The sequence below is a fragment of the Dendrobates tinctorius genome, unplaced genomic scaffold (assembly GCF_039654945.1).
Source record: "Dendrobates tinctorius isolate UK_male_01 unplaced genomic scaffold, ASM3965494v1 ptg000011l, whole genome shotgun sequence".
NCBI lineage: Eukaryota > Metazoa > Chordata > Amphibia > Anura > Dendrobatidae > Dendrobates > Dendrobates tinctorius.
The window spans coordinates 36545438-36558544 of NW_027361679.1; the positions used below are offsets into that span (position 1 = coordinate 36545438).

The 13107-nt window shown below is 41.5% G+C and overlaps 1 protein-coding gene across 1 annotated transcript in view; it reads right to left on the reverse strand.

The window, feature by feature from the left end:
* The window catches only part of MOB1B (MOB kinase activator 1B), a 120026-nt gene that overhangs the window by 60835 nt on the left and 46084 nt on the right, over positions 1 to 13107 (reverse strand). Inside the window, exon 2 of the mRNA XM_073540967.1 lies at positions 3387 to 3553. Coding sequence (XP_073397068.1) covers positions 3387 to 3553 — 167 coding nt within the window. The remainder of the gene's footprint in view (positions 1 to 3386; positions 3554 to 13107) is intronic.

Below are 13107 nucleotides of genomic sequence, written 5' to 3' on the forward strand. Positions count from 1 at the left end.
AGATAAGGAGAGGTTTCTTTTTGGTTGTTTACAGTTCGTAGCCTAGGTTATCGGCCTCTACTGCAGTGATGGCCGAACATTCACAGTGCTTGTGCTCTCTTTTCTATTGGGCTTTTAAATGTAAAACCAAAGCTGACCCCCATGTATTGAATTGAAATAGCACAAGACTATTTATGGACTCAATGCTGGAGTGTTACCAATTTCAAGTAAAAGTTTCCTTATACAGCGGGTGAAATAAGTTTTGAACACATCAACAATTTTCTAAGTAAATATTTTTCTAAAGGTGGTATTGAATGTGTTTGTAGGGCCAAGTCAAAGTCCAGACCTAAATTTCATGGTGAATCTGAAAATTGCTGTCCATAGACACCCTCCATTCAATCTCACTGAACTAGAGCCAGTTTGCAAAGAAGAATGGGCAAAAATTTCAGCCTCCAGATGAGCACAGTTGGTAAAGACATACCCCAAAAGACTTGCATCAGTTATTACAGTGAAAGGTGGTCCTACAGAGTATTGACTCAGTGGGGCCGAGTACAAATGCATGTCAAAATTTACAGATATATTTTTTAAAATAATTTATTTCACATTTCATTAAATTTGTGGGTATAATGTGGAGACATTCATGGCATATGAATATTTTTTCAAGGCACTGTAGGTGCAGAAGTGCTGCAGAACATCTTCAACATCAAAAATTCACCAAATACTCATCTTAGGCCGGGGTCACACTAACCGACGCAAAATACGGTCTGTAGTTTACATGCGTAATACGGATGAATGACCCCTAAATAGTGCTCCGTATGTCATCCGTAATCAAGGTGTGGTCGCGTATTTTGCGCATGTCAGCATCCGTATGTGATCCGTATGTAATCCGTATGGCGAGATTTTCTCGCAGGCTTGCAAAATGGACATATAATGGATCCCTATGACAGGGTTTCTAACAGAAACCAAAGAATAGATATAGACACATAGAATGCATATATATATATATATATATATATATATATATATATATATATATATATATGCACACAAGTCACTGAGACAAACATATATATATATATATATATATTTATTTCATAGAGTTCTTCATAGCAGAATAGCCGCTAATTCAATTGTCGGCTTCTATGAAATCATTCCCCAACCCGACATGAAATGACACATGGTTTACATTCATTAAATCATTTCATTTCATGTTTTTTTATATGTCCCTGACTAATAATTAGATGAGGGTTTGTGTGCAAAATTTGGGAGGTGTAGTTGTTATTTTAAGGGGTTAATTCGTTGTAAAAAAATGCGTGGGCTTCCGCTGTAATTTCTCAACCAGAGAGGTTAAGCAGGTGAGTGAGGGCAGATTTTAATAGCCATGAAAGGGACCATTGTTTTTGGCCCCCCCGCTACAAAAATCTGCCCCCAGACACCCCAGAAATGGCGCATCTATAAGATGTGCCAATTCTGGCACTTATCCTCTCTATTCCCATTGCCCTGTAGTGGTGGCGAATGGGTTAATATAACAAAGGGTTAATGTCACCATTCCATTGTAAGGTGACATTAAGCCGATTAACAATGGAGAGTTGTCAATAAGACACCGATCCATTATCAACCCTATACTAAGAAAGGGTTAAAAACAACACACAGACATTTAAAAAGTCATTTAATTAAATAAATTCCCCAAGTTTTTGACGAATTTTTATTACCTATCCTTACCTATCCGCCATTCAGTCATGTCCCACGCTGCAATCCATCAGAAAGGGTTAAATAGTTTACAATGAGGACCGGTGCTAATGCGACCAGCCCCACTGTAAACTACTACTAAATTAATTGATTAAGCTCTGCGCAGCCTCAATGGCTGCCTGTAGATGATCTAATTACCGTGGGAAAGTTTATGTTTTTTTTCCCATGGTCATTAGTTCATTCACAGATCAGCCGGGACTCCCCGCAGCCTCAGTGACGTCAGCGGGAGTCCCCCGGCTGATCTGTGAATGAACTAATGACCGTGGGAAAAAAGCCATAAACTTTCCCAGGGTAATTAGATCATCTACAGGCAGCCATTGAGGCTGTGCAGAGCTGAATCAATTCATTTAGTAGTAGTTTACAGTGTGGCTGGTCGCATTAGCACCGGTCCTCAATGTAAACTATTTAACCCCTTCTGATGGATTGCAGCGTGGTACATGACTGAACGGCGGATAGGTAAGGATATTGGTTATTTTTTTATGTTTTTTTGTTTTCAGGTCATGGTTTTTTTGGGATTACCAGACTAATAAAAATTTGTCAAAAACTTGGGGTATTTATTTCATTAAATGACTTTTTAAATAATGTCTGTGTGTTGTTTTTAACCCTTTCTTAGTATGGGTTAATAATGGATCGGTGTCTTATTGACACCTCTCCATTGTTAATCAGCTTAATGTCACCTTACAATCGAATGGTGACATTAACCCTTTGTTAAATTAACCCATTCGCCACCGCTACAGGGCAATGGGAATAGAGAGGATAAGTGCCAGAATTGGCACATCTTATAGATGCGCCATTTCTGGGGTGTCTGGGGGCAGATTTTTGTAGCGGGGGGGCCGAATACAATGGTCCCTTTCATGGCTATTAAAATCTGCCCTCATTCACCTGCTTAACCTCTCTGGTTGAGAAATTACAGCGGAAGCCCACGCATTTTTTTTACAACGAATTAACCCCTTAAAATAACAACTACACCTCCCAAATTTTGCACACAAACCCTCATCTAATTATTAGTCAGGGACATATAAAAAACATGAAATGAAATGGTTTACTGAATGTAAACCATGTGTCATTTCATGTCGGGTCAATGGGGAATTATTTCATAGAAGCCGGCAATTGAATTAGCGGCTATTCTGCTATGAAGAACTCTGTGAAATATATATATATATATATATATATATGTGTTTGTCACAATGACATGTATGTACAGTATGTATGTATATATAAATATATATATATATATATATGTATTCTATGTGTATATATCTATTTTTTCATTTCTTTATTAAACCTGTCAGTGTGAGTTTACTGTATAGCGCACTGAATTGCCGGCTTTTCTAAAAGACACCGGGTGCGTATTTCTCGCAAGTCACATGTGTGGTCCGTATGTAATGCGTATTTTTAGCGCACCCATAGACTTTCATTGGCATGCTGCGATTGGCACGGACCGTAGAATACGGATGAGAAATATACGGCTGTTGGGAGCTGCCCCATAGAGAATAATTTGTCCGTGTGTAATGCGTGGTTTTAACACCTCACACTCGTCCGTATTCCTCTCTAGTGTGACCCCGGCCTTAGGAACATAGCTTTGAGGTGCAGGGACCTGAAGAGGTAAGGTAACTTTTTTTTACCTAATATAACAGTTCTTATCCCTAAGCACTTACTGTTTACAGCCACCCACTCATTGAGATCTTCTCCCTCAGGTAGCATGACAGCCATGCGGAGGTTCCCACTACCCAGAGTGGCTTCCGCATGTTTTAGCAACTCGTACTGATGGGAGCCTTCAGGAATACTTTTTTTTGGCTTAAAGGTTTTCGAAGATCGATTGCCACTGGAAGAAAAGAAAAACAACACAAACAGAAGAGAGTTGTTACTTTCATTATGCTCCACAATTTAAAGAAGTTATCATTACAAATTACTTCGATATTTAGTATAAGGGTTTATTAATGTCTATCAGGACCCCACTTGTGATCCTCTCTTCTGACACCCACTAACAATATTGTATACAGCTTGCTATTCACTTACCATAAGTTTCCACAAAGTAAAGGTATGTGCACACAATAGGCTCGATTCATCAAAGCGAGTAATCAGAATTCTGGTATAAAAGCTTTGAAAAATCTCAAAATTTAGGTATATTTCGGAGTTGTGCCAAAATTTAGTAATGTTTAGCATTTTAAATCAGTTTCTCCCAAGTCCGTGGAAATGGGTGCAGGTGGGACAGGATGGTCCAATTCATGACAAGCTGTGGCATTTGTCACGCCAGATATCTCACTCCAGATTTCTAGCGTGGCACACTCCAGTCATCAGACACTCCTGATTCATGAAGAGGCATGCAACTCTTCATGAATCTGGAACGTCTGACTCCACAACGCCCCATCATCAAGATTGGCAAGAAAACCGTCAGTCTTCACAAAGCGGCGCAATGTCTTTTTCACACTACTCTTGAAATCCACCTGAAAAAGTACTAAAAAATTAAAAAAAGAACGAATATACACTCACTGGCCACTTTATTAGGTACACCTGTCCAACTGTGTGTTAAGACTTAATTTCTAATCAGCCAATCACATGGCGGCAACTCAGTGCATTTAGGCATGTAGACATGGTCAAGACAATCTCCTGCAGTTCAAACCGAGCATCAGTATGGGGAAGAAAGGTGATTTGAGTGCCTTTGAACGTGGCATGATTGTTGGTGCCAGAAGGGCTGGTCTGAGTATTTCAGAAACTGCTGATCTACTGGGATTTTCACGCACAACCATCTCTAGGGTTTACAGAGAATGGTCCGAAAAAGAAAAAAAATCCAGTGAGCGGCATTTCTGTGGCCGGAAATGCCTTGTTGATGCCAGAGGTCAGAGGAGAATGGGCAGACTGGTTCGAGCTGATAGAAAGGCAACAGTGACTCAAATTGCCACCCGTTACAACCAAGGTAGACAGAAGAGCATCTCTGAACGCACAGTGCGTCGAACTTTGAGGCTGATGGGCTACAGCAGCAGAAGACCACACTGGGTACCACTCCTCTCAGCTAAGAACAGGAAACTGAGGCTACAATTTGCACAAGCTCATCGAAATTGGACAGTAGAAGATTGGAAAAACGTTGCCTGGTCTGATGAGTCTCGATTTCTGCTGCGACATTCGGATGGTAGGGTCAGAATTTGGCGTAAACAACATGAAAGCATGGATCCATCCTGCCTTGTATCAACGGTTCAGGCTGGTGGTGGTGGTGTCATGGTGTGGGGAATTTTTTCTTGGCACTCTTTGGGCCCCTTGGTACCAATTGAGCATCGTTGCAACGCCACAGCCTACCTGAGTATTGTTGCTGACCATGTCCATCCCTTTATGACCACAATGTACCCAACATCTGATGGCTACTTTCAGCAGGATAATGCGCCATGTCATAAAGCTCGAATCATCTCAGATTGGTTTCTTGAACATGACAATGAGTTCACTGTACTCAAATGGCCTCCTCAGTCACCAGATCTCAATCCAATAGAGCATCTTTGGGATGTGGTGGAACGGGAGATTCGCATCAGGGATGTGCAGCCGACAAATCTGCGCCAACTGTGTGATGCCATCATGTCAATATGGTCCAAAATCTCTGAGGAATGCTTCCAGCACCTTGTTGAATCTCTGCCATGAAGAATTGAGGCAGTTCTGAAGGCAAAAGGGGGTCCAACCCGTTACTAGCATGGTGTACCTAATAAAGTGGCCAGCAAGTGTATATCCAAGTGACTTGCTGTGCATATGTTCTCTCTTTTGTCACTTTTAACCACCTCGAAAACCGGCTACAAGGAGTGACCTATCCATTCTCCTGGCTGCTTCTCTGCTTCTGCTTGGAAGCCACACCATTTTATACAGTATATACATGTAAAAAAAAAAAAAAATGCCAGTGGCAAAGATGTCAGAAAGGACGCGCGTCAGGTAAACATCGCTTACTTTCATGAAAGTAATTATTATTCATGGAAAGATAATTCTTATGGCATTTGTGTGAGGCCTCGTTAATTTGCATTTCTAGTACAGGTGAACAAATAGCTTCATGTATTCACCTACAATCATCTAAAAACCTAGCAAAAAAATCTGCTTTCAAACAGGCAACATCAAACTTTAAAAAAAACAAACAAATGTTTGAATCAATCTCCTTAACCAACTCTGAAAAGAAAAATATGCATATCTGGTTTTACCCCATAATATGACGAACAGAAAAAAAAGTTAGAATTGCAGTTTTTCAATCACCTTGCCTACCTAAAAGAATGAAAAAAAAAATCAGAAAAGCCATATTAGCCCCAAATGGTGCCAATTAAAACTATAGCTCACCCCGCAAATATGTAATTCCTCATACAGCTCCATCAAATGAAAATTAACATTAATTGGGTGTCAGAAAATGGTGACACAAAACAGAGTTTTAAATTGTAGAATCTTTTTAAAAGCAGTAAAATATACCCTACAGCAGAGCCAGACTGGCCATCTGGCAATTCTGGCAAATGCCAGAAGGGCCTGTCTGGTCATGGGCTGCCTTGTCTGCTACGTTGTTAACAGTATGGGTGTCTTGAGAACACCGATTCAGTTAACAGTTATGAAGGAGCACAAGGTCGCTGACTCCGTCACTTACCCCAGCAGGCCACAGGTATCATCAGAAATATTGGTCTTGTAGTAAATCTTGCTTTCCTCCATCCAGGGTAATATTAGTAATATAGCCCAGTTGATGTTTGGAGACGGGGACAGCATACGCCTGTGTGATTGCAATGCCAGGGCTGAATTTCAGCCCCAGTCCGTACCTGCCCTACAGACTTCTTAAAATCAAAGTTACCAGGTCGTTTTTATTGCACAGGGAACACCATAAAAACGCCCTAACAAAGAAACGGTAGAATTTTTTTCACTATTTCAACCCATACAGAATTTTTTTCCTAATTTTCATCACCGAATATTTCAAGGCGAATGGTTTAATTAAAAACTACAGGTCGCCTGACAATAAACAAGCTGTGATATCTCTAGGTCAACAAAAAAGTGTAATTGCTCCTGGAAAATGGGAATGAAAGATAAAACGATAAAAAAATGGGGGGGAAAGAATAAAAGTTCAAAAAATAAAAACTGCTACACCAAGCAGGGGATAAACATACACACACACACTAATATTTTTAAAAAAAATATACAATTAAAAAAATCCCAAAAGTCCTTTTCTCAAACAATAGCTGTAGTTAAAATAATAGAAACCGCCTTGTAAAACAGGAATATAAATAGCCATGAACGTTGTCCCCAGTCCAGCAGAGTTGCTTGGCTCGGGTGCTCTGTGGAAAAGCCGTACTGAGCCTTCTTTGATACTTGAGAAACCCTCTCTATACATTCTGCTCACTTTTTCCATAGAATATAAGTTACAGCTGCCCTGTAATCATTATGCAGACTTGGATCTGACACAAGAAACTGAGGAAAATGCAACATAAAACATTTTCCGCCCCTTTAAAAGGATTAAATATTACATTTTTCTATAAATTCAAGTAAAACAGAACAAGTTTTCCGTTCTAATCATTTTAAGAAATGTTCCGGTGTGAAGCTATTACTGAGGTCTAAGGGGTAACGTTTCTCCTTGTGGAGAGTGACATACCGGTTCTGGCATGCCAATGTAAGGAGGCTTATTTGCCATGCAATGCTCCTCTGGGAAATTTAATATGCAAATTTCAAGGGGACTTGAAATCTATAGCGTCACCATTTGGAAGCAGCAATCCTACAAGTCACTATCAACCCTGTATATATATAGATATTACAGTTACATTCCTGCAATGGCGTCCCCTGGTGTTCTGATTGTTCTTCACAAGGGCCACTGAATGTGTACAATACTGGTGAGAAAAAGATGCTTCTAGTTTTAGATTCTTATTTACTGGACGGCACGATAAATATTGGCAATCATTCAGCCTTCTCAGTACAAGAGTAAATATGTAACATCAAAAGGAACACTAGGCGGCACTATAACAAGCATGTCTAGATACAGAAATATTTTTTGTCAATGATATAAAGGGAATCTGTCACCTCATTTTTGCCCTATAAGATGCGGCCACCGCCATCAGGGGGTTAGCTACAGCATTCTGTAATGCTGTAGATAAGCCCCCGATGTAACCTGAAAGATAAGAAAAACAAGTTAGATTATACTCACCTGGGGGTCCGGTCCGGTCCGGTCCGATGGGTGTCGTGGTCCAGTGCCTCCCATCTTCTAGCGATTACGTCCTCCTTCTTACTTCTGCCACGGCTCCTGCGCAGGCGTACTATATCTGCCCTATTGAGGGCAGAGCAGAGTACTGCAGTGCGCAGGTGCCGGGAAAGGTCAGAGAGGTCCGGGGCCTGCACACTGCAGTACTTTACTCTGCCCTCAATAGGGCAGATATAGTACGCCTGCGTAGGAGCCGCAGCAGAAGTAAGGAGGAGGACGTCATCGCTAGAAGATGGGAGGCGCCGTACCGGACCGCGACACCGTGTGAGTCCCGTGACACCCGGACCGTCCCCAGGTGAGTATAATCTAACTCGTTTTTCTTATCTTTCAGGTTACATCGGGGGCTTATCTACAGCATTACAGAATGCTGTAGATAAGCCCTTGATGGCGGTGGACACATCTCATAGGGCAAAAATGAAGTGACAGATTCCCTTTAACACCGAAAACCTTTTTTTATTTTATAATCTAACATCTTAAATTTAACCCCTTCACCCCCGAGCCTGTTTTTACCTTCATGATCGGGTTAAATTTACAATTCTGAACAGTGTAACTTTATGTGGTAAGAAGTCTGGAACGCTTCAACGGATTCCACTAATTCTGAAACTATTTTCTTGTGACATATTGTACTTCATGATAGTGGAAAAATTTCTTCAATATGATTTGTGTTTATTTGTGAGAAAAATGGAAATTTGGCAAAAATTTAGCAATTTTCAAACTTTCGATTTTTATGCCCTTAAATCAGAGAGTTATACCACACAAAATACTTTAATTAATAACATTTCCCACATGTCTACTTTCCATCAGCACAATTTTTGAAAAATATTTTTTTCTTGTTAGGAAGTTATAGCTATAAGGGTTAAAAGCTGACCAGCGATTTCTAATTTTTCCAACAAAATTTACAAAACCTTTTTTTTTAGGACCACCTCACATTTGAAGTGGCTTTGAGGGGCCTGTATGACACAAAATACTCAAAAGTGACACCATTCTAAAAACTGAACCTCCTCAAGTGCTTAAAACCACATTTAAAAAGTTTATTAAGCCTTCAGGTGCTTAACAGGAATTTTTGGGACGTGGAAAAAAAAAAAAAGAACATTTAACTTTTGTCACAAAAAATTTACTTTAGACTCCAAATTTATTTTCGCAAGGGTAACAGGAAAAAATGAACCACAAAATGTTTTTTTTTGCAATTTCTCCTGAGTATGCCGATACCCCATATTGTGGGGGAAAACCACAGTTTGGGCACATGGCAGGGCACGGAAGGGAAGGAGTGCCATTTGACTTTTTGAATGCAAAATTTACTAGATTAATTAGCTCATACCATGTTGCATTTGGGGAGCCCCTGATGTGTCTAAACAGTGTAAACAGTGTAAACCACAAATGACACAATTTTAGAAACTAGACTCATCAGGGAATTTATCTAGATATGTGGTGATAACCTTGAACCCCCAGGTACTTCACAGAAGTTTATAACGTTGAGCCGTGAAAGTAAAAAAAAAAAAATCACATTTTCCCCGCAGTAATATTTTTTAGCCCCAAATTTTTTATTTTTGTAAGGGTAACAGCAAAAATTGCATCATACAATTTGTTGTGCAATTTCTCCTGCATACGCTGATACCCAATATGTGGGGGAAAACTATAGTTTGAGCACACAGCAGGTCTTGGAAGGTGCGCCATTTGACTTTTTGAATGCAAAATTTATCTACAGGTGTTGTGGCGATTTTGACTCCATGGGAGTTTTCCAAAAACAAGCAGCAGTGGACGTTGCTGAGTGAAAATAGCAAACTGTCATTGTACTGACCAGTACGTTGTAGTGCCTGTACATTGTGCCCAGCTCATCTACCTGTAAATTAGGCGGGCTCACATTGCTACAGAAATAACAAACATATGGATGCTCAATGTGGATTAGGCACACTGTGGGGCTCAGAAGGGAGGGGGCATTTGGATTTGGGAGCACAGAATTTGCTGGATTTCTTTTGGGGAGGCGAGGGCCATTTCACTTTGCGCTACCAGTAATGTGGAAACCCCTTATATATCCATTAACACATGGGCCTCAGTAGGTACTTGCTTTTGTCGATTGAGTTGAAGCTTTTGTTAGGAACATTTTACATAACAATTTGGATCACATTTATCCGGCGCTCTATGCTGAGCACTTACATTGTGGTTTCCCTTTAAATCTTCGAGTGACACAATTTGGATGAAACCTCTCGACGGAGCCTTTCACTAGAGTTACTCTGGTCTCTGTCTGGCCTCTGTTCAGTGGTGTCCTTTTTTTCAGAGATGCAGAAAACTGTGGCCAATGGCACTTTTATGCACTCCTAATAAAAAGACGGACACCACTGGAACACAGGCCAGACAGCATCTACAGGTCCTCCATCTGCCTCATTATAGGAAATCTTCTGGTGGGGTTTCCATCTGAATCACGTATTTCAGAGATTTACATGGAAACCCCGGTGTAAGCGCTCAGCGTAGAGTACAGGATGAATGTGATCATAGCCGTACTGCGATATTTCGCAGACAGAATGAACAAATCAGCAAAAGGTGAAAAAAAATTTTTACAAAAACTTTTATGACACTCCTTGTGTGGTATAAGTGATTAGACGAGTTTATGCTTTGGGTCAGTGCGATTACAGTGATACCAGATTTATATGGGTTTTTTTGTTTGGCTGCTGTCACACACTAAAAGACACTTTTTTTGTTTTCAAAAACTTTTTTTGCATCACCATATTTTGAGAGCTATAATTTTTCAATATTTCTGCTGACAAAGTCATGTGAGGGCTTGTTTTTTGCGGGACAAGTTGACAAGCTTTTATTGGTGCCATTTGTGGGCTCGACATTTTTTAATCGCTTTCTATTCTGATTTTTGAGAGGCAGAATAAACAAAACCAACAATGCTGTTCTGCATGTGGTAAAATTGATAAGACAGCTCTATTCTTCGGGTCAGTACATTACAGGAATACCACATTAATACTTTTTTTATGTTTTGGCGCTTTTACACAATAAAAACTATTTTATAGAAAAAAATAATTCTTTTTGCATCACTTTATTCTGAGAGCTATAACTTTTTTATTTTTCAGGTGACAGTGCTGTATGGCAACTTGTTTTTTTGCAAGACAAGATGACAGTTTCAACTATACAAGTTCTATTTACATGTCTTTTTGATCGCGTTTTATTCCACTTTGTTTTGTCACCATCATGATAAAGCATAGTTTTTTGCCTAGTTTTTTATTTTTTTACGGTGTTCACTAAAGGAGTTAACTAGTGGGACAAATTTATATGTACGCTTGTTCCGGACGATACCAAATATGTGTACTTTTATTGTATTTCTTTTTTTTTCATAATATTTATTTGTGGGTACAATATATATTTATTATTATTATTATTATTAATTATTATTTTGTGATTTGTAAAAAAAATATTTTATAACCTGTCAGCCCTGCATAGCGAGCACTGCGCATGATCTAACTTTCTAGTGTCTGGTGACCTGGATGTCATCATCAGGCCACCATGGCAATGATCGGGACCCCGCGATGGCACCCGGCGGTGATCACCGAGCATCGGTCGGGAAGTCCCTCCTGATCATGAAGAACATGTACTACAAATGTCGGGAATGGGTCAAAGGGTTGTCCACGACTTATATTAACAGATTATCCTTAGGATAGGTCATGAATATCTGATAGGTGGGGGTTTGACACCCAGCACGGCAAAGCTCCGTCAACTGTATAGAGGCTGCGGTAGGGTACTGCATTCAAATCAATAGGGGATGGATGTGTGGCGCCCCTGAGGCTCAGTCGCCACAGAGGTACTGCACCTTCTCCTAAGGTGTAGTGCCCCACCATCCAGGTAAGGTGGGAACTCCTTTCCACGCTCCAACACTCACATCCCACACACCAGGGTAGTTCTGCACAGCCACATTGCGGCTCAGTGCTTAGAGAGTATCAGAGCACCTTTGGTGGTTCAATGCTTGGAACACTGGACGTGCTGGGAGGTGGGTGGAGTTAGAATACATAAAAGGCTGGGAAGGTTTAGAATTAGGGGTCAGTCTGCGAAGGCAGTCCCTTAGGGGAGTCCATGAGGGAAGTCTGAGAAGGAAGCCACTCAGAGAGGAGTGGGGATCCCTGGAAGAAGGGATGGAGGAAGGAGTGCTGCAGCTGCCTCAGTGACCTGAGCCAGCTGGCACGGGAAAGGAAGGAAGGAAGATGGAAACTGATCTGTAACCTAAGCATCCATAAGAAAGAGAGAATAGTACGGAACGGAGAATAGAACAGAGAGGACGTGGGTTGGAAGGAAGCACCCTGCCTATAGGTTCTAAGCGCAAGGCCGGGGCCCGGTCCCCGAGGTTGTATGAACACTTATGGTTCTGCAGCAGACATCGGTGGAGTAGTTGTCTGTAAATGCACTACTCCCATCTGAGACTTGGGGCACAACAGCATTTGGATAGAAGAAGGGAGTCCCCGAAGCAGGCTACAGCTGTCTGCCGTACAAGGAGAGTTCTTGGGAACATCTGATGAGAGGAACTCCAGTGTAACTCAGTACTAGGAGATCTTCACACTTTAAGGTGCTATAGAGGAGACGTTCAGAAAGGTACATGTTGGCGGAGTGTTGGTGGGGAGCCTACCATCTTGCCTGGAGGTTGACTGAGTCTCTGACCCAGAGGACACGGCCCGGAGGCAGGCACCTGTGTGCACTACAGACTGTGAGTAAAGCTTTGGAACTACAAGCCCCGGTGTCCTCCATTCATTATCGCGCCTACACCCTCAGCACCACTACATCTGGGTACCAGCTCCTACACTGGCTGCGCTTCTCCTCATCCATTACACCTACACTGCCCTGGGGCTACAGCTCCACCTGTGGGGAGCTTCACCATCTTGGCTGCCACACACCACCAGCCCCAGAGGATCTGCAAGCAGCGTCGGCTTAACACCTCACTTGCCGAACACCACAGGTGGCGTCACGAACTATTCATTCAAACTAACTACAATACAAATTCCCCCATTACTTGGGTGCCCAGGGCCACGGACCGGGTCGCCGCTGCTGTGAAACATCCCGCTGACGCCGGCCCGGTACCAAGTACCCCGCAGGGCGACCCAGATGTGCAGCAAAAACCGCTGCCACTATGTTTCACTTCGGCGCTGAGTATATCCAGCCACTGGCATGAGGAACAGTTCAACTGACATTCATCTTCTCCAGGATCC